Here is a 22,249-nt window from a genome sequence, read left to right as displayed (position 1 = left end):
AGCCGCATCGGCAATTGTTGGCAACATAAGATGTCAAAATTTGACATCAATTCAATGCAATTGACACATTATGTTACCATCAGCTGGCATGATAATGCTACCTGTATTATTGTACCATGCTATCGGTGTAAAAAACGTTTGGTCTGTTCCTTTACTTCTGAAAATAGTAAAACCTTCAAAAGTAGTAAAAATTTAAAACCGCTCCCATATGAATTGTATTGTGTCTGAAGTAAAGGAACGCTTTTCGAGTAAAAAGTGGTAAAACTTGAAGATTCTTGAACGTAAAGGAACATACCTTTTATTGGTCGGTAAGGCCATGTTTATATTATAGCCTTTTGCAGGGTTAACCTTCTTGGAGGATTTATTTGAAATATAAGGAATGAAATTGACATTTGAAACCCTGTGGGTTTGTTAAATCCGGTTATATATAAACGTGCTATAACTTACAGAATAATATAGACAACTACCGTAATTGTAAGCATTTTAATTTCACCGATTTTTGTCGGTAACTCAAACAAAGAGTTAGGTTAGAGAATGACAATACAGATCTGTAAAGCATTGCATTTCCTGCAAGATATTGAAATTATTTTCTTGTGTCCCATATGAGGTTTTTGCGATTTGTTTAAATATGCCTTTACTAGACAGTTTGTCTTCAAATCCAACTCTGATTTAATAACACATACATACATTTGTCGTTTGTCTCCCAGCTGTCCATCATTTTTTCACAGACAGTAGGGAAGACAAATTTTTGACATTTTTGTAAAGATAAGTGAGATAATAATTGAAATGTGTTGAAAACAAAAGAACATGAGCAAAAACAAAATATGTGAACGGAAAACAAAAAGAAATCGACGATTTTCATTCAAAATTTTACAACTGTTTATGCAGTTGTCGGGACGCCTACGTCACACAGGCAAGTTGTGGGATTTTGACAATCAATACATGAAGTCAACTGTCCTGTCATTTGTAAACGCAGGGTTAGTTAACATTTATTTCATTAAACGCCTCAGCCACCCGACTACAACTACATACTTGAGACAACATTTTTTTTAAAAAAACTCCATTCTTGTTCTCGGGCATTCACATTGTTATTTGCAATCAAGAGTCATAATTTATTTTTATACCGTACATATTTCATAATCTTTATTTTTAAATATAAAATTTGTTATCGAAAAGAGAAAACTCACTGCCTTAAAAGCGCCCAGACCGACGTCATATTTCAATAACAATATTATCTGGTTTTGTAAAGCCAAAAACTTGAAATCTTATCCCCACGAAAAATATGTTAAAAAAGTCAAACCCTCATTCCCCATAATTTATGATTCACTTATTTGAAAGAAAATGAAAATATCACTTGGCATTATAATACTTGGGGAGCTTATCTTGAGTTTTTTTTTTCTAATTCACTTGATTAAAAACTGTTACGGCTATCATTTGTTTCCCCCGCTTGTCCACCTTTCTAATTTTGATTTTAATGGGTAATGCCGACGCAACCACAATTCATTCTTTCTTTCTCTAGATTTTAATTAGAGATACGATTAGATTGAATTATATAATTTGAAGTGGTGGTCAGGCAAATGGTGGACTTTCCGCATATCCGATGAGTTTTGTGTTGTATATTAGTGTTTCTTTTTTTTTTATAAAAAAGTGATTTATGAGCCACTTGGTGATTGATTTCATGGTAAACAAATTTAAGGGGATTGTTTGTGAAAAAAAAAAAAACGACGACAAGGAAGCATTTAAGGCATTTGCATTAATTCCAACAAGTCGTTATCATGAACAGGATATTACTGGTTTTCGAAGGGAAATTAAGAACCAAAGATGATAATGGGGACAATATTGCAATTATTTCAATAAGTATGACTCTGAAATAAACCCACTTTTATTATTGAAATAAATTCGTTTAAGTGATATTGAAATTTCTGAAACATACAAAATATTTAATAAACTGAATGAAGAATATGCTGGCACTCAGAAGATATAAGAAAAAGTTATTGCTAAAAAGAAGGAAACAAGGAAAGAAGGCACACATGGAATTCATATTAAACAACAGGCAAGAATATACTAATTTTTTCGATATCATAAAGGAAAAATTGTTGTAGTAAAAAATTTGTAGATTCTTGCAGGTTCTGTTCTAAAGCCATACGTTCAAACTTTCATGCGAAACTTTCACAGCTTTTGGGAGAGAGCGGAGATGAAGGAGCTGCTCCTCCGCTCTCTCCTAGATGCTGTGAAAGTGTCAAAGTGTGGCGTTAGAGTTAGACAGAACATTCGCCAGTAAGGAATACTGAAAACTGGCTAAGAAAACCAGACAAGTGGATTTCAATGTCGACTGTTGTATCTCTGTATATGTTTAATCCGATTATGCATACAGCCGAGTATTATAAAAGCCTGGAGGTAATATTAGGCAGAACATCTAGATAGTAAAGCCTGGTGAAAATTGGCTAAAAATATCAGACAAGTGGATCTAAATACCGACAGTTGTATCTCTGTGGATATTTTAAAGACATATTTCCAAGGTCTCTTGAATCCGATAGTTTTCTCTGCTCCGATCCTTTATGCACTACCCAATACAATAGATATACTTCTAGATGAAGACGTCACAATCGAAGAAATAAAATTGCAGCTACGAATTCCGACGAAAAATAAGGCACCGGGCCATGCCCGGATTTTTTATCCATGCGACAGATGTCTTCTTAGAACGATTATGTAAATTTTTAGTATAGGAAGTGCATATTTTGTCTTTAACAAAGTCCAAAGTCACTCGTATAAAGTTTGCCGTAAAGTAAATTGAGTTTTTGGGAAATAGGTACCAAGAAAGAGTATATAGGAGCTCTTTCCTCTCCGCTCTCTCTCAAAAAACGCAATTTACTTTACGAAGATTTATTTGACATTTGCGCTATGGAATTAACATTTGAAACCCAGTGATTTTATTAAATCACATTAAATGAAATCTCACCACTGGGTTTAAAATGTCAATTCCATTGCGTATACGCCAAAATAAATCCTCATAAAGTAAGTTAACTCGGCTCTAATGCAAATGTCGTTTAAGGCTTTGGTGCTAATCAATGTGCAATGAAGCTTAAAAGACTCCCCAAAATCACCTGATCGCAACAAGATAACGAGGTGGTATGTATTAGAGAGAAAAGAATCCGTCAACATAGGTTTAGGTTTAAGGATGCGCAGCCCTCTATTATAATAGCTGACTGTTTCACTCGGAGACCGTTGGTCCATTGTGTTCATCCTGTGTAGGCTTTTGAAAGATGATGGAAATGATGATTTAAAGATGGTGGATGTGTGTTGTTGAGATGATAGAGTGTTGATGCAGCTTGGTGAGATGAGGATGATAGGATAGAGATGATGGTGAGAGTGGGAGATGTAGAGATTGACGCCAAGGAATTATGTGGAAAAGTGAAAAGAGTCTGATTATTAAGGGTTGTTAAGAACCTTTGCCAAGCCATGCTAGATGTCTGGCAAAGTTGAGTAGGACGATGGGATCTACGTTAGACAGGAAGGTCAGCGTGGCTATCTCATATCTGCCTAGTGTACGGTATCTCCTTGTTTGCAACATGGGACACCAACAAAGCAGATGTTCGACAGTCTCTATCTCCTCCGCATCTTTACATAGTCTGCAGTAGTCAATGCCACTGTCGTCCCATCCACTAGATCCTGAACGACCTTGCCTGGTGGTTCGGGGTCTTCGTAAGGCAGGCAAATCGAAGACAAAACTAAGGGTTTGCTCCGACCTTCTTCCATCCGTACCGTGGTTATATCACCTCTACTGTAATTGGACAGAAGGATTAGGTTAAGATTCTTTTTAGTCATGACATGTCCTCTCCTTGTCCCCATTTGAGGCACCGAAAACAGAAAAGTTCTTGACGCTAAGCCCACTCACCTTAGTTTTATATAAATAATGTTCCTGGACTAGGGCGATATCGATGTCTTGAGTCGAGAGGTTTTTCAGTAGTTCAGCAGCAGCTTTGCAATGATGCAGGTTTATCTGCACAAAACTAAGCTTTTGCCGCTTCCTACCTACTGGTGCTTTGGTGGGATTCGGACGATTATGTTCGTCCTAATCCAAAGTTCAGCACCCTTCCTCGACTCCTTAGAAAGTCCTCTCCGGACTTGTCCGTGGCGAATTTTATAACCAGTCCGTCGTTCTTCTTAAAGGAACCGAGAATCCTCGAATTTCCCATCTGAAGACCGACGTTCTGCTTCTCAACATACTTCAGTATTCTTCCTAGCTCCATTGAAGGAGGAGGGACCCATACTGAGGTTATCATCCCACATGGTATCTCAGACAAAGGTACAGCCTCCAAATTGCTACCTTCCCAAAGAGAGCCAATGTTCTTAACTGTTTTAACAAGGAAATCTGCCGATTTCTTGTTTTCACAGCTAATTACCTTGACTCCCTTGTAAAGAGCAGACTGGCCCAGCCGCACATTTGCCTGTTCAACCACGTCCGAGATGAGGATGTCCCGAAGACGACCCTCAACTAGCAATCAATGACAGTCACTGATACGCCCATAGGGATCAGCCCTGTCTATGATTGCCAGCCGGATCTCACCCGAGACAATCCGTCGAGCAGCGATGTCATCCTGCTTCGGGTTTGACGAGCAAGGAGTCTGCAGAGCTGTAGGCTTCGCGTTGTCCTTACTCACCTTCGCGGACGAGCAGGGAATCTTACGACCACTAGGTCCTGAATTTTCCTTACTCGCCTTCACAGACGAGCTTGGATTCTGCAAAACACCAGTTTCCGCGTTGTCCTTACTCGCCTTTCTGGACGAGCAGGGAGTCTGCAGAGCACTAGGTTTTACCTTATCCTCACTCGCCTTTACAGAAGAGCATGGAGTCGGCAGAGCACTATGTATCCTTACTCGCCTTTCCAGACGTACAAGGCTTCAGAGAAGAAGCACTAGATGAAGAGGCTTAAACCTTTTCATTAGTGATCCTCTCACTAGCATTCCTCACCTTTCCAGACGTACAAGGCTTCAGAGAAGAAGCACTAGATGAAGAGGCTTTAACCTTTTCATTAGTGATCCTCTCACTAGCCTTCTTCGTCACTGAAGCAAACGATGCCGATGGATAGACCGGCTGTGACAACGTAGACTTCTTTGCAGAAGGAGTTTGTTCCTCAGACGACCTCATTCTCTTCACCAGTGATTTTGGATCAGTCCCCCGGTTACTGTCCCATCACTGTTCCGCCCGCTCGTGTTCCCACTTGTGTCGGATGGTATCTTCTTTTTCATCAGTCGACTCACCTCTATCACCCTTTGTTGGGGTTTAGAAGTTGGGCCAGCTGCAGAATCAACATAATATTCATATTTCATTCATTTGACGTATACGAAATCGTAAATCTAAACGTACTATAATCCACCAAAAAGCTCTAATGTAAACATGACTAAAGCCCTAAACACATCCAACGTTTGAGCAACGTTTTGTGTCATTTCTTGTATAAGAATAAAGAAAAAATGGAAATTGGCAGCACTTTGTCATTTATTCTTCTACCAGAAATGACACAAAACTTTACTCAAACGTTGGATGTGTTTTCAGCTTAAGGGTCACAGTTTTTCTTTCCCTTAAAAAGAGTTCGATAGTTTTCAATTCCTGAACGAACAACTGACCCGGTTAGACAACAAATAGCTCGATCTTTGTTTTATCATTTTTTTTTTTCATATCCCCCCACCTCTTTAGTATAAAATTGAATTCAATAAAAACAACAAAAACTAGAATCCATTAGACAAAAGGCCGGCTTATATACATATTTTTTTTTGGTCTCAATTGAATGCTAGAAAATTGGATTTTTATTGAAGTTCTATGGGTATTTTGATGTTGTTGTTGTTGTACACACCAGCAGCATACACATAAAAGAGTACAACGAATGACAAATTAATTTTATTATTTTAAAATACTACAAATGTTCTATAGTGTGTTTTATTGTTATTGAGTTTTATGGGCATGCATACACATATATAGTAGTAGATGGGTGATGATGGTGAACGCATTGATAGTTGTTACGCTGTATAACAATAAACACCCAAAGAAAAATGTTAATTAATTAATAGTAGGTTCTTGCAGGTTCTGGAACAGGGCAACAACAAAATATGGACTCGACCTGAAATAAACACAAAGATGCAAACCAGAAAATTTAAGCGAAGAACTGACTGAGTTTTTACCTTAAATGATGCATTATTTAAACATGTTTATGTAAATACGGCTTAATGCAAAGTTTATATTTACGAAATCCACTCGATTACAAATGTAAATTCCATTGCTTAAACGTCAAATGAAATCCAATGGATTTCAGATGAGATTTCATTTGACATACATGACATACACAAAGGAATTGACAGTTAAAATCCACTCGATTTCGTAAATGTAAGACAAATAAGCTTTTGTTTACATCAAAGAAAGTGATTGCCCCTAAAAAACTTCAAATTTTGAGGTTTATTCGTCGGGTAAATGGTTTTTTAATAAGACTCTAAATGGACAATCATTTACATATACAAGCACTTATACCATAAATACATATGGTCTGTTCCAGAACTGCAAGAATCTACTAATTTCTACTATTTTTTCCGATAACATAAAGGAAAAAATGTTATCGTAGTAAAAAATAGTAGCTTCTTGCAGGTTCTGGAACAGAGCAATAATATGCATTTAACATTCTATTACCGACTCCATAGATTTGTCATGTGATCAGCATGGTTTCTGTAGAATATAACATCATCATCATATGATCACATGTCTTGGCAGTTATCTTAAGTCAACATCAAAAGAAGAAGATCAACAAATGGAAAATATATAGATCACACAAGCTGGCTGGCTCACTTATCAGTCACATTACTTTAACCTCTTCCTCTTATCGTATCATCTTACGAAATTAAATTTTAACCTCACATGACAAGGTATGCCGCAATTTTCATTCAAATAAATGAAACAAATAAAAATCAGAGTAAACGCATTTAGAGCCTTGGTGAGGGGATTTATCATAAGATTTGTATTTGTTTTTGCAAATAAAATAGCAGATAATATACAACAAACAAATAAAGTCAGGTGGCTTTTTCAAATACATTTCTGTTTGATATTGTTTAGATTATACCACCCTAAAGCTATAATTTGCATACAATGGAGCTGGCTGATTTTTGTTTAATTTTGCCAGATTTCAATTACCGAACATTGAGAGTGTCTGACCCGAATGACGGACGGACGGATTGGTTTGTTGAATTTGTTTACTCAAAAAAGATTTGCTTATGGAAACCAGACATATGATTTGTTTTTTTTTTTTGTTGTTTTGTTTTTAATTACAAATCCAAACAAGTTTTCAACAACAAAATGTCAATCTGTCACAATAGCAACAACAAAAAGTCAACAAGTATTTTTTTCGCATATTTAAACGTGAGAGTATTCAACTTTTAAGCAAACTATTTATATTGAAAAGAGGTTGGAATATTATACATTTAAAAAAAAAAAAACAGATGAAGACTAGTATGTCTTCACTAATATTAAAAACCTGGTAAAAGCTTTTTAGCTATAAAATACATAGGGCCGTCATATATTTGACAGATATTTTCAGGAATTGACAACCTAAATGACACTTGTTTACTAAACCTCTTGTTAATTATGTAAATGCGCTATATATACGACCTCATTAGCCGGATTTAGGGCATTATAAGGATTTATTTGCTAAATCCGGCAATAATCTACCAGATTTCCCATACAAAAATAAATCCTCGTATTGAGTGGATTTGTTTTAAATCAGGCATAAATCCTGGTATACAACTCTGTTTTTTTTTGCAACATGTTGCTAGCAAATACAAAAGGATGCAAGCTGGCACAAGAAACAAGGTAGATGCATCGGTGAATTGCTACAACAAAAATAATTAAAAACGTCAAAATTTGTAAACAAGGCGAAAAAATTAAATTTGCTTTGATATACAAAGTTGATTTTAATCAACCAAAACTAATATTTACGATATCTATACGATAAAATAATTCATTATTTGCTCATTAGTTAGAATTTGTAGCATAATGTGCTAACATTTTCGATATTAAACAATAAATTTGTAATTTGTCGTATGTTTTTGAGACGAATTCAATTTATCATCGATCGATCAGATGTGCCGATGCATCTACCTTGGTAATTGTGCTATGAACAAAAATCAGCTGACTGTCATTTAAATCCTCCATAGCTATATCTAAATGCAATGATATTTGTACTGGATTTATTAAATCCAGTTGAGGATTTATGGCTAGGCTTGGTTTACATTTACGAAATCCACTCGAGTTCAACTGTCAATTCCATTGCTTAAACGTCAAATGAAATCCAATGGATTTCGCATAAGTTTTCATTTGACGTATACACAAAGGAATTGACAGTTAAAATCGAGTGGATTTCGTAAATGTAAACCCTGTCCTAGTCTAAAAGAGCTATAATACCTCGTTTAGACTATGGTTGGTTTAGCAAATCCACAGTATTTAAGTTGTCATTTTCATACAATATATGTACATATGTATGTCAAATAAATCGACATAATGCACTAAATCTTTGTATAAGTGCATAGTCTAAAGCAAGTTTAAGAGTACGTTTACATTTTCGAAATCCAGTGGATTTGAAGTATAAATTGTGTTGCGTTCAAGTCAAATGGAAAACCACTGGATTTGAGATAAGATTTCATTTGACGTAAACGCCCTGGAATTGACAGCTGAAATTGGTTTTTATAAATGTAAACGTACTGTTAGTGTGTTCATTTTTATTTCATAAAATCTTCATAAGAATTTTCACTTATTTTTGCCAATATATGTAACTATGCTTCTATATGTTCATATTTTTGTTATTGAGCAAAATCCCCTCGTACATAACACCTTACGCAACAACCTTGAAACTTGTAAAACATTTCCTGTTGCGATGCCATCGATCGATCGAAGGCAAGTAAATAACTTAAAAAAAAAACGAGTTAATGAACAAAAATGTTAATTTGTAGTCATTGTTGCTATTATTATTCCAAACATGTCTGTATGTATGTTTATAAGGTTCCACAATTGTGTTAAATAAAACAAATTAATATTAACATAACTCTCTGCCGCCCTCCCCACCCATCCAATCCAGCAAGCTTTAACAAAAACACTATCAACTGAAATTAAAAAAACTTCATGTATAAGCTCACATTGATCAATGAGTGTTTTTTTACTGCACAATTGTTGTCTACGTAAATATACTGTATATATATGAAGATATGAACTACTGTTTAACAAATTATTATTAATAACCATCATGAATTTGAGAATTATTAAAGAATTTTTTCGATGGAATCGAAGATCACAAAAACGTGGATGTCAGTTTTTTATAGAATTGGGACAACGTCGAACCGATGATTTTTTAGACTTTTGAAAAGGGGTTCCAAGTTGGTGGTTTTCCCGCTACTTGTGGTGATTTTTGAGGTTCAAAAACCACTGTTTAACCAGCAATGTCAACAGTTTTAAGGTAAAAATCGCTACAGACCATGGTGGAATAAGAAGATGTTACATCAAATCATATCAAACGTCAAATTAGCTCACAATAATGCATTACTGTGAATTGATTGTTTACATTTTGTATGTGATTTTATTCGCAATAACGCATTTTGACAACTGGTATGAAGATCAGCTGTTTTTGGCGTTACACCTTATTATTCCACCATGCTACAGAGCTATGTTGCGTATGTGGCTGTAGCGATTTTTACCTCGGAACATTGTGTTTACAGCTCTATACCTTTATAGTACGTTTACATTTACGAGATCCACTAGACTTCAACTGTACTTTATATTGCTTAAACGTCAAATGAAATCCAATGGATTTTAGATGAGTTTTTATTTGCAAGAATCTTCAAGTTTTACCACGTTTTACTAGAAAAGCGTTCCTTTACTAGATGTAAGCTTAAAAGTTGTAAACTGCTCCCATATGAATTGTATGGGGTCTGAAGTAAAGGAACGCTTTTCGAGTAAAAAGTGATAAAACATGAAGATTCTTGCATGTAAAGTAACATAGCTAATAGTTTGTATTTAACCGGATTTGGTAAACCCATTGGGTGTCAAATGTCAATTTCATAGCACAAACGTCAAATAAGTCCTCATAAAGAAGGTTAACCCTGCAAAAATTTGTAATGCAAACGCCGTTGTAGACAGCTCAAGTCATGATCAGCTGTTCTTTGCTGTTAATTGGGCAGTGACGTATACGCAATGGAATTGGTAATAGAAATCCACTGGATTTCGTGTAAATGTTAACACCGAAACTGTTCTCGTTGGTTATTTATAAAATAATTTACCAATTCATTCCAATAATGTTTGCTTTTTTATGTCTTTCTAAAAAAAATGTTGTAGGGCACAACATTTCATAACTTAATTAAGTAATTAAAATTGTTTACGCCACAAAAACCAACTGATGTTGTGTTTGTTTTATTATTTGTTCCGTTTTCTTATTTACTGCTGTTTGTTGCCAATTGAATAGAACCGTTTATATGCACACAGAGATAATTAGTCAAGAATTCCACTTGAATTGTTTGCCGAGCTCAATGGTTTAAATTAGAAGCAAATGATATATTGGACAAATGGATGGATGATTCAGTAAAAATTATTTATTGAATATTAGTTTTATTATTTTTACACAAAGAGAATGTGGAGCATAATATCTGATTAAGACTGGCACCTAAAGCAGGTGTTTTGGAAATTTACGTCACATTTATTTGAAATTGAAATTGATAACTTAAATAAATATGTGTGTTCGTTTACTCAAAATTTGAACGAATTGTTACTGGAATTGTTCGTTTACTCTACAGCAGACGTGACCAAAAAGAGAATAGCCCAAAATGTGAATGTATTCAAACTATTGGCAACTTATGACTGTGTGTTAGTGTGTTTTTATGCACGCACGCTACAAAACAAAAACAAATCAAAACATTATCTCTTTTTCGTACGCTCTTTCTATGCATTCGGGTCGTATGTGTGTAAATTTCCGAAAAACTTCGGCACCGCTGTGTCAAAGAAGAACACATTTGCTCTACAGTACAATGCAAAAGACCTCAGTAGTTTACAAGAAGATACTGAATTTGTACAAATTATTGAGTAAACGAACACACCTAAATAAATCGTGAAAATGCACTTATCGTGTGCACGTCGTGTAGGTGTATAGTTTAAAAGACGTTTAAGGACGATGATTAAGTGCATTATTACGATTTATTTGGCATATAAACAACAATTGTTTTTGGCAAATACGAGATTTATTTGGCAAATACGAGATTTATTTGGCAAATACGAGATTTATTTATGAAATTGGCAACTAAAATGAAGAGTTTTAGCTTTGTTCCTTTACTTTTTAATGGTAAACGTAGCAAAAGAGCGAACTGTCAAAATTGCTTTAACGTAACAAGTTTTGCACAAACATGACTGCTTTAAAAAAATAACAACATATAAACAAAATCAATTTCACTGGTTTAAATTTTTAGTGTTGCTTTGACCGTGCGCATTGTTTTCTTTTTTCTTTTGCTTAATTGTCAAATCAGCAGTGTAGGAAATCCCAATGAAACAAAATATAAATCGAAGGGAATGTATGAAAATAAAACAAGGCAATTATGGATGCTGTTGGTTTTAAAAGTATCGTTATTCCCTTGGATGAAATAGGATTTTGTTACTCATTGGACAGGTGTATGTTCTTCGAAATTGTCTCCTCAACATGGTCGGTACTAAACAATAGTTAGGATTGATTACTTTAGTACGAGTCTTTTGCCGTTGTTACACGTAAATAACTTGGGCATTTCGTAAAAGAAAGGGGAAAGTTTAGGGGTGTCATATGACGATAAAGTTTAGGGTTGTCATTTGACGTTAACAAGCAGTTTGACAGATTTTTCACTTTTTACACCACGAAACTTACCGGCCAGAAAGTAGTGAAAGTGAGAGTCATTTTGGCTTGCTCTCTCTTAAATTTTGCTTCAAGTTTTGCTACTTTTTGGGGGTAAGGAACGCTTTCCGAGTTAGAAATGGTAAAACTTTAAGAAACATTAAATTAAAGGAAGTCCATATTTACATTAGGCAATTTCCTTTGCGGCAATTGTCAGTTTGCCGATGAGAGAGGGTGTTGAGAGGCAACCCTTTACCATGTGCCTCACCTCTATCTCCATCAAGCTGACAATTGCCGCAAGGAAAGTTGCCTAATGTAAATATGGACCAACAATCCTTTTACTAAAACATATTTGGTGTAAATGCGGCTTAATATTATGATATCATGAAATAATAAGGTGTTATAAAACGGTCAGCTGATAGAATTCAATTTGTCAAATTGAATGTTATTGCGAATTACTTGTATGGAAACGTAAACAAACATTTTGACAGATTGAAGAATTTTCTTATACCCCGGTTACATTTAACCGGATTAACCCAGTGGGTTTGGGTTTCAAATGTCAATTCCATAGCGCAAACGTCGAATAAATCCTCATGAAGCGGGTTAACTCGGCAAAAAACTCTAATGTAACCGTACTATTAATGTTGTTGTCTTGTTGTTGTACTCTTTACATGACCTCTTAAATAAACCTTGGGGGAGGTATACATATACTCTCCTCCTATCCTCTTTGTTTTATAAGACAAACAAAATACTTATCCTGTCACTAAATTGTTGTTGTTGTTATTCCATTTGAGACTAATTAAATAGCAGTTGGCTAAGAATACTGAATGAATTTTGATTGCATTTTTGTTAACAATTACTCAAACGTTAATGACCACGTTTGCATGTCACGGCAATTTGTTTTTTATTATCAATGCCAGACATTACTTTGTGTGGCCCAACTTAGACAGTCAATAAATATTGTGGGAATTTTGAACAAAATTTTCCATTAAACAATAATTGAAAAAATATATAAAACAATCGGTCTGTTCCAGAACTTCAAGAATCTACTAATTTTTACTATTTTTTCCGATAACATAAAGGAAAAAATGTTATCGTAGTAAAAAATAGTTGCTTCTTGCAGGTTCTGGAACAGAGCATATATATTTAAAAAATTTGTTGTAAACATGACATTAGACGATGTTCTAGTTGACAGTAAATGCCTGGGCACATAAGCTGCCTCGCCTGGTTACCTTGCTTCCCTGCTTCATTTCTGACATAACATAAAATAAAAGAATAAAGAAGGCCGAGCCAATTTCGAACTAGGTTGCCCTTTTCTTTTTTATTCTTTTATTTTTGTTATGTCAGAAATGTAGCAGGAAAGCAAGGCAACCAGGCGCGGCAGCTTATGTACCCAGGCCTTAATTGCTTCCCCCTATGTCCCGATTTACATTAGGTGAGTTTACTTGCGGCAATTTTTCTCCTTCCTTTTTAAACTTGCGACAAGTTTTGTTTTCAAAACAATGAAAATAATGTCAAATACGAAAAATATAAAAGGAATTGCCTGAAAATTGCCGGTACGTGCAACTTTTTTCCATTCCCCTTACGTGACTTGCCGCAAGTAAACTAGCCTAACCCTGCGTTTACACATGACAGGACGGTTGAGTGCATGTATTGATTGTCAAAAACCCAAAACTTGCCTGTGTGACGTAACCGTCCAAACAACTGCAAAACCAGCAAAATTGTCGATTTCTTTTTGTTTTCCGTTCACATATTTTGTTTTGTTGCATCCCAGTCCTGTTGTCTTTTTTGTTATTTGAAATAGTTTTGTTTTCATTTATTCAAAAATGTCCATGTTTACTGTCTACGAAAATTACCAGACAGTGCCTAGGCAACTAGCCACATGTTTGCATGTATTAGTAAATCAGAGTTGTATTTGCGACAGTCTGTCTTGTGTAAACGCCAAGTAATGTAAATTGGGACTACGAGGAGAGTGATTTTTTCCCAAAGAATAATAGAATTGATATTGGCCCAAAGCTTATGTTTTTATTTGGAAATTATTGCGGTAGTGTATACGCTATTCAGAACCATTTTCGTCTAAAGAGAAGTGCAAGTTTTCCTAGTTTTTGGAGTTCGGGAATAGTTTTTTGTAAAATTGTGGAACTTAAAAAAATCCCCAAAACCAACGTCTAGGTAGAGAGTTTTTGTTATTTTTCGTTGCATAATGTAAACGTTTAACCAATTTATATTTGACTTTGTTTACTTTTTTCCCAATCTTCTACCAATTTGAAACAGGCAGCGTCTCTTACCTTACCGGCATAATGTTGGTTAGTTTACTAATTTGTTATATGTATTTATTTGCTCTAATTTTGGTGATAAGATATGGTACGAATGTTCCAAATGTCTTATTTGGGGGTGTCGTAAGGGAGAGTTCATACAGGTAATATTGCATAGCATAAAAAATAACTATAAAATTCGGCAACCTAATATACTACTTCCATGGTAGGGATGATGGGTGGTGAAGCTAATAATAAACCAACCAAAATCGTTCTATACATATTTGTAGTCTAATGTCTCAAGGGGGACTGAATACATCATAAATGACTAAATTATAATTACCAACTATATGGATATATGAACCATAAATTAATACGACGCCAATCGTTAAAAAAAGACAATTTAATTGTAGATAATTTCAATGAATAATGCTATCGTAAAAACTGCAAACTACAAATTCTATATTTGTTTTGTAAATTGTAAGCGAAAAATTGTGACATAAACATAAACAAACTGTTAGTTGATGGTGTGTGTATAAGACAAAATGTCAGGTGCTACGAAATTTTACTTGATTGGTAAAAGAAAGAATAGGTATATTCTCATCGCAAGCATATTTCCACTTAAGAAATCAATGACTTCAACTGTCACTTCCATGGCGTATAGGACAAATAAAAACTCACCTGAAATCCAATGGATTTCAATTAACGTATACGCTATGGAATTAACAGCTGATAGCCACTGAATTTCAAATAATCAATGAAATTGACAATTTACATGACGAGCTTTACTAAAATCCCTTTAATGTAAACATGGCCCAAGTCTTCAAAGAAGTTTCCATATTTACGTATTATGTAAATCTGATTGTATGTCCCCATCAGTTCATCATCATTTTATTGAACAAGAAGAAAGACGAAACAGGAACAAAACAGGTCATAAACACTTTTAATTTTAATGAACTTGGATGGGTAAAGCAAGTTGTTTATTTTTAAAAGGAGGAGAAGAGGAGGTGGTAAAATTGTATAATACCAACAGCCAACTAAATGGACAGCAGAATTGTGGAAAATCAAATACAAATCTCAATCAAATTATGCCAAAAACGTAGTCATTGTGGCTATTTGTTTAGCGCATGATTTTTGTTGTTGGGCTATAATATAAACTTAAAATAAAATCACCTGTCTGTCTGCTGTTTTTTGGCGCTGCTATTTGGTACAGTGATTAAAGTTGTGGTTTTTGATTTTTTTTTTCAAAGCTCTAAAAAACTCACTACTCTTCATTAAAAAAACGTAAAATCATATAATTATATCTCTATCTGTTGTACCTTAAAGTTTCTCCTGAAAGTCCTTGATAGATCTATTGTGTATTGTCACCACATAGTCCTACTAAAACTTTTTAAAATTCCACCTTTATTGTTCCTAGGGCCCTTCTAATACTGCATGATTACATTAGGAAATTTTCCTTGTGGCCATTGTCAGTTTGTAGGTGAGAGAAGGTGTTGAGAGGCAAAGGGTTACCATATACCTCACCTCTCTCTCCTTCAAACTGACAATTACCGCAAGAAAAATTACCAAATGTAAATATGCTTTAGTTTTTTGCTCAGAGTTCTCCTAAAAATCCTTATAGTACGTTTACATATAACTAGATTTACGTTTACATATAACGGTGATTTTAAACTGTCTCATCCATTGCCTATACGTCAAATAAATCCTCATAAAGGGGGTTAACCCGAAAAAGCTCTAATATAAACATGGCGTTGGATTCCTTTTAAAAGAGCCATAAAAAGTTCACATTTATTGTACCCTCCTGCTCCACTTACAATTCCTTAGAAAATTACGACAATTTCCAGTTTTAATCTTCATAAAAATCGTTTGTTTTGCATTTTAGAACCATCCTGAAACTTATTAAGAATTAACGCTAAAAGAGTACTGCTCTAAACTCTTACAAATTCCCTTGAAAATCCACGTTTAACGGATCCATTTTTTCTTCTAAAAATCAGCGTTTATTAAAGCCTTTCTTCATCCTATAAAAAAATCTTTATAAAATATAAAGCCATGTTTATATTACAGCTTTTTGCAGGGTTAACCTTCTTGATGAGGATTTATTTGAAATATAAGCAATGAAATTGACATTTGAAACCCAGTGGGTTTGTTAAATCCGGTTATATATAAACGTACTATAAGTTTATTAAGGTTATAATTACTCCCAAAACTTAAAAAATCTACAATTTTGTCACTCCAAACTATTCCTGCAAATATTTATTCCTTCCGGATACTCTTAAAACTCTAAGAAAAAACCCAATGAGTCTTCTAAAATCGTTACTATCCCATCCACTGTAATTTATGTCTGGTTCACTCTGGGTGTCATCGTCAATAAAACAAGATATATATGTACACACAAATATTATCGTTGTCGCACAATTTATACACTAACAATAACAACAACAAGCTAAATTTTTTCTCTAAACACATTTCACGCACCTAAATATGTATGAACAAAAATCATAACGACGTCAGAGACATTTATTAGACAAATGTTTTCTAATTCTTAGTTAAAAAATGTATAATACAAACATACATATAAAAATGTATTTAATTATTTAAATATGAATAATGAATATTAATTAATATTTTTATTATTTTTTGTTTTGCAGGGTTTTCAGTTAAAACGCCTTCATCATGGGGGACATGTTTCGCAGTGAAGAAATGGCCCTGTGCCAGATGTTTATACAGCCAGAAGCAGCCTATACTTCAGTATCTGAATTAGGTGAAACCGGTTGTGTGCAATTTCGTGATGTAAGTTGAAATTTTTTTTTTTTGAATTTGTTTTTAATTAATTTAGCTAGAAATTTAAAGAAATGTTATGAGAAGGGAAGCATGAGAAATGTTGTAATATACATACATATTTCGAATTGCAGAACTGTTCCTAAACAAGTTTTTTTATTAACAATTATTTCCAGTAGAAACCAAGCATTTGTATTTTAATACAATCGATTTAACTTAATTTAACTGTGGAACTCCTAAAAATATGCTATGCATATCATGTACACTTAATGTAGCCGCTGTACTTTACATACAAGACAGCGGTTGTGTTGTGTCGTTACATTTCTTTTCTGAGATGTCTATGAAAATTATTGCCGTGAAAACAAAATGATGTTTTCTCTCTCAGTCAAGTTTGGTAAAGCGCAAAAAACTCTTCATTATTATGGGGACATCATTACCTCAGTATATTTTGTAACAATAATAGGACTGATACAAAAACAAGCAGAGTCATTCACCCTTATCAATTGGGGGAGTCGGGCACAGAAACATTTCATGAGCAATTTTCTGACATTTTCGAAGAGACTGGAGACTAAAACGCTTATTCCTCTTCCTTCTTATATAAACAAAGGTCAGTGACTGTTTATTGTTATTGCTGTACTGTCACGGAATGAATAAAATGAGGCAATGATGTTGATGATAATTATGAGGAAATTTGCTAAACAACAGCTGACATAGAGAGAGAATGCGTTGATGAATTTCCCGTAATGTGCATAGATTGGCATAGATTTGTCAACTCACATTGGATTGGACTGAGATGAGATATTTTGTCAAATAAGACTTTGCTCCTACCGGATTGTCAAAAAGGAAATGTTTGTGATTTAGATTAGACTCATGAACAAAAGCATACTTTCAGGAGATGGCATTATTGCTAATGTGTGAGGTCACAGCTTTTTAGTATGTTAAATTGTACCCACAATAAGATCCTGCCCACAGGCTTTTTCTAAGCTGTTGCATACAACATTTCTACACTTAAATACATACCATTTCCATGCACAAGTATTAAACATAATTTATATCAATTTCTCTCCCCCTCTCATTTCAGTTAAACAGTGGCGTTAATGCATTCCAACGTAAATTCGTCACCGAGGTACGTCGTTGCGATGAATTGGAACGTAAAATCCGTTATATTGAAGCGGAAATTAAGAAAGATGGTATTGTTATGCCCGAAATCATTGATGACATACCCAAAGCACCAAATCCCAGAGAAATCATCGATTTGGAAGCCCACTTGGAAAAGACAGAAAATGAAATTCTTGAGTTGGCACAAAACGAAGTCAATTTGAAATCCAATTATTTGGAATTGACTGAATTGCGTAAAGTGTTGGAAAATACACAAGGTTTCTTTTCCGATCAGGAAGTGATGAATTTGGATAGCAGCAATCGTGGTGTGGGTGGTGCTGATGATGTGGCGGCTCAAAGTCGTGGCCGTTTGGGTTTTGTGGCTGGTGTTATTAACCGTGAACGTGTCTTTGCCTTTGAACGCATGTTGTGGCGTATCTCACGTGGTAATGTCTTCTTGAAACGTTCCGACTTGGATGAACCCCTAAATGATCCAGCCACTGGTCATCCCATCTATAAGACCGTTTTCGTGGCCTTCTTCCAAGGTGAACAGTTGAAGAATCGCATTAAGAAAGTCTGTACTGGTTTCCATGCCTCCATGTATCCATGCCCCAGCTCCCACACTGAACGTGAAGAAATGGTCAAGGGTGTGCGTACACGTTTGGAAGACTTGAAATTGGTTTTGAGTCAAACTGAAGATCATCGTAGCCGTGTCTTAGCTACCGTCTCAAAGAATCTGCCTTCTTGGTCAATTATGGTGAAGAAAATGAAGGCCATCTATCACACTTTGAACTTGTTCAACATGGATGTTACCAAGAAGTGTTTGATTGGTGAGTGCTGGGTACCCACCAAGGATTTGCCCGTTGTCCAAAAGGCCTTGTCCGATGGTTCGGCTGCTGTGGGCAGTACCATTCCATCGTTCTTGAATGTCATCGACACCAATGAACAACCACCAACATTCAATCGTACCAACAGATTTACCCGTGGTTTCCAGAATCTGATTGATGCCTATGGTATTGCCTCTTACCGTGAGTGCAATCCCGCCTTGTACACCTGTATTACATTCCCCTTCTTGTTCGCTGTGATGTTTGGCGATTTGGGTCATGGCTTCATTTTGACTTTGTTCGGTGCCTGGATGTGTATGTTTGAGAAATCCTTGGGCCGCAAGAAGGGTGGTGAAATCTGGAACATTTTCTTCGGTGGCCGTTACATTATCTTGTTGATGGGTATCTTCTCATGTTATACCGGTTTCATTTACAACGATGTCTTCTCCAAGTCCATGAATATCTTTGGCTCCACATGGACTCCAAAATACAATACCTCGACTGTTGTCTCAAATCCTTCGTTGCAGTTGAATCCTCAATATCACGTTGAAGGTGTCTACCCCATTGGTTTGGATCCAATTTGGCAAATGGCCGACAATAAGATCATCTTCTTGAATACCTACAAAATGAAGTTGTCCATCATTACCGGTGTAGCCCACATGATCTTTGGTGTCTGTATGTCTGTGGTGAATTTCGTGCATTTCAAGCGTACACCCAGCATTGTTTTGGAATTCTTGCCACAAATTTTGTTCTTGGTCTTGTTGTTCGGTTACATGGTCTTCATGATGTTCTTCAAGTGGGTAACCTATTCGGCCACAAGTCAGCTACAACCCACCACACCTGGATGTGCTCCATCGGTGTTGATTATGTTCATCAACATGATGTTGTTCAAACACACTGAACCGTTGGATGGCTGCAAGGAATATATGTTCGATGCCCAACCCTCGGTGGAGAGGGTGTTTGTGTTCATTGCTTTGATTTGCATTCCCTGGATGTTGTTTGGTAAACCATTGTACATTAAATTCACACGTAAAAATCAAGCTCATGTAAGTTTTTTTATAGGTTAGAATGAATTTGGAATATGAAGATAATTGTTTGTTTTTTTTTAGGCCAAACACAATGGTGAATTGACCGGCAACATGGAATTGAATGAGGGTGAAACCCAATTGCCCACTGCCTCCGATGGCCATGAAGGTGCTGGTGGCCACAGTCACGATGATGAACCAATGAGTGAAATTTTCATTCATCAAGCCATTCACACCATTGAATATGTGCTCAGTACCATTTCTCACACTGCCTCCTATTTGCGTTTGTGGGCCTTGTCATTGGCTCATGCTCGTAAGTTCCAAACAAGAGTCCTACAGAAGGCAAATAATTAATTTCACCAATTTTGTATTCTAATTTCCAGAATTGTCTGAAGTATTGTGGAACATGGTCTTGTCCATGGGTCTTAAGCAAACCTCTTATACCGGTGCCATCGTTTTGTACTTCATTTTCGGTGCCTGGTGTTTGTTCACATTGGCCATTTTGGTTATGATGGAAGGTTTGTCTGCCTTCTTGCACACATTGCGTTTGCATTGGTAAGTTTAAAAATAATTGATCTCTATGACTGTATTGATGACAGATATATGTTTGCATAAACCCCCTTATATACCCTTCATCATGGAAAGAAATTTTAGGGCCAATATTTGATATAGATTTAGGAGTGGCAATAGTAAAAACGGCGACAGGTCTGTTGATACCGTATCGACTTGAAACCAAAATCCAAGACAGTACTACTGAAATAAGACTTCCCCTGAACATATTGGTCCTTGGTGTGCAGATTCCAATCTTTAAATACTCCAAAATATTGGGTGAAACGTTCGACAGAATAAATAAATAAAACTGACAGAATACCGCCCAGACAGGTCATGATTATGATCTAAGAAGAGAGGCTCAAAGATACGAACTCGAACATAGAGATCACATCCACCCAGCGCAATATAACAATTTTAGCTGTCAGGGCAAACCCGAGTATTTTTAATCACGTTAAGTGCAGCCGCCTCAATTTCTAGTGGATCCTAATTGATAGCACGATACAGAACATATGCGCTGCATGGACTGGGACAACACGATGGACTGCATGCCTTTAATGACTGTTATCCCATTTTTTAATTGCAACAACAACAACTCAACGCCAAAATCAAAGCAAAATGTTTTGGAGGTTGAAATAAGGCGAATTTTCAACAAAAATAAATAAAGCGCACCAATTGTGGATCCTTTAATGATAATTAAGGGACCTAAATAGAGCAAATGCCATAACATTTAACATTTTTAATGGAACCCCAAGACGGCACCAAAATAGATTTTTTAAAGTTTTTAAGAGTGGATTTATTAAGTCCAAACAAGGGTACTGAACTGAGGCCTTTTAAGGGTTTTAATGGACCCAAGAAGGGTACCAAACGTAGCTAAGTAGATTTACTTTTTTCCTCCCTTTCCTTTTTTCTTGGTGAGGTGTATACAAATGTTGTCCCCTTGGAAACATAACCCCATTTTTTTATTTATGTACTTTATTTAATTCCAACCTCTCTCTCTTTCTCTTTTCTCTTCCAGGGTCGAATTCATGAGCAAATTCTATGAAGGTTTGGGTTATGCCTTCCAACCTTTCAGCTTCAAGGCCATCATGGATGACGAAGAAGAGGAATAAGCTTATACCAACAACAACAACAAGCAATCCGTTGTTATTCCAAATCCCATAAAATTCCAGTATTGTGGTACTCTTCCCACTATTTATTGTTATATAATTGCATAATTCAAAGAAAAAAAAATGTTTTGTTTTCCCTTTCTTCGTTTCGTTCGTTTTTTGCTTTTTGTTTAAAAGTTTTTTTGTTCAAGTTTAATGATTATTGATGATGATATTAATGTTGTAAAAAGAAGCAATATATTTAAAAAAAATTATATACAAAACCGATTTAATACGACAATAAAAATAATGTTAATAAAATAAAAGAGAAGAGAAAACAGCAATTAATTTGAGTTTTTTATTTTGTAATGAAATATTTTTTTTAATTTAAACACTGGGATTAGGTTGAAATAGGCAGCAACTTGTAAAAATGTTAAAATTTATTAAGGAAAAATTTTTAATAAATTTGAAAAATTGAGGATTCATTCCGGTTTTGTAGCATATCAAATATGTATAGTAGGCCGGGGCGATTTGTATGGAAGAAAAAACACCTTATTCGACCCTTCGCGTTTTTGATTCCTACGATTGTACTGAGCAATAAAGTCCACTAGACCTTATGTCCACGGTGAAAACCGAGCCTCCCGATTTTGACTTGAAGTTTTTTTATCCACAAGGCCAAAACTGCTTGAAGGAGCGTTCCAATGCTTTTGCAATGTACATACTTATTAATTATTGTCTTGGCTACAATTTTTGTCTTAGT

The 22,249-nt window shown here is 35.3% G+C and overlaps 1 protein-coding gene across 5 annotated transcripts in view; it reads left to right on the top strand.

Moving 5' to 3' along the window:
- The window catches only part of Vha100-2 (V-type ATPase subunit a family protein Vha100-2), a 29,933-nt gene extending 8,100 nt beyond the window's left edge, over window positions 1-21,833 (top strand). For all 5 annotated transcript variants that reach the window (XM_073960160.1, XM_073960163.1, XM_073960162.1 and 2 more), the window contains 5 exons: window positions 16,776-16,917; window positions 17,987-19,873; window positions 19,937-20,165; window positions 20,236-20,407; window positions 21,420-21,833. In XM_073960160.1, coding sequence (XP_073816261.1) covers window positions 16,801-16,917; window positions 17,987-19,873; window positions 19,937-20,165; window positions 20,236-20,407; window positions 21,420-21,513 — 2,499 coding nt within the window. In that variant the 5' untranslated portion in view covers window positions 16,776-16,800 and the 3' untranslated portion in view covers window positions 21,514-21,833. The remainder of the gene's footprint in view (window positions 1-16,775; window positions 16,918-17,986; window positions 19,874-19,936; window positions 20,166-20,235; window positions 20,408-21,419) is intronic.
- Window positions 21,834-22,249: the final 416 nt, after the last annotated feature.

The sequence above is a fragment of the Musca autumnalis genome, unplaced genomic scaffold (assembly GCF_047663935.1).
Source record: "Musca autumnalis isolate F117 unplaced genomic scaffold, ASM4766393v1 scaffold_1, whole genome shotgun sequence".
Lineage (NCBI taxonomy): Eukaryota > Metazoa > Arthropoda > Insecta > Diptera > Muscidae > Musca > Musca autumnalis.
The sequence above is the reverse complement of the archived record's forward strand: the minus strand, read 5'-3'. Positions and strand labels throughout refer to the sequence as shown.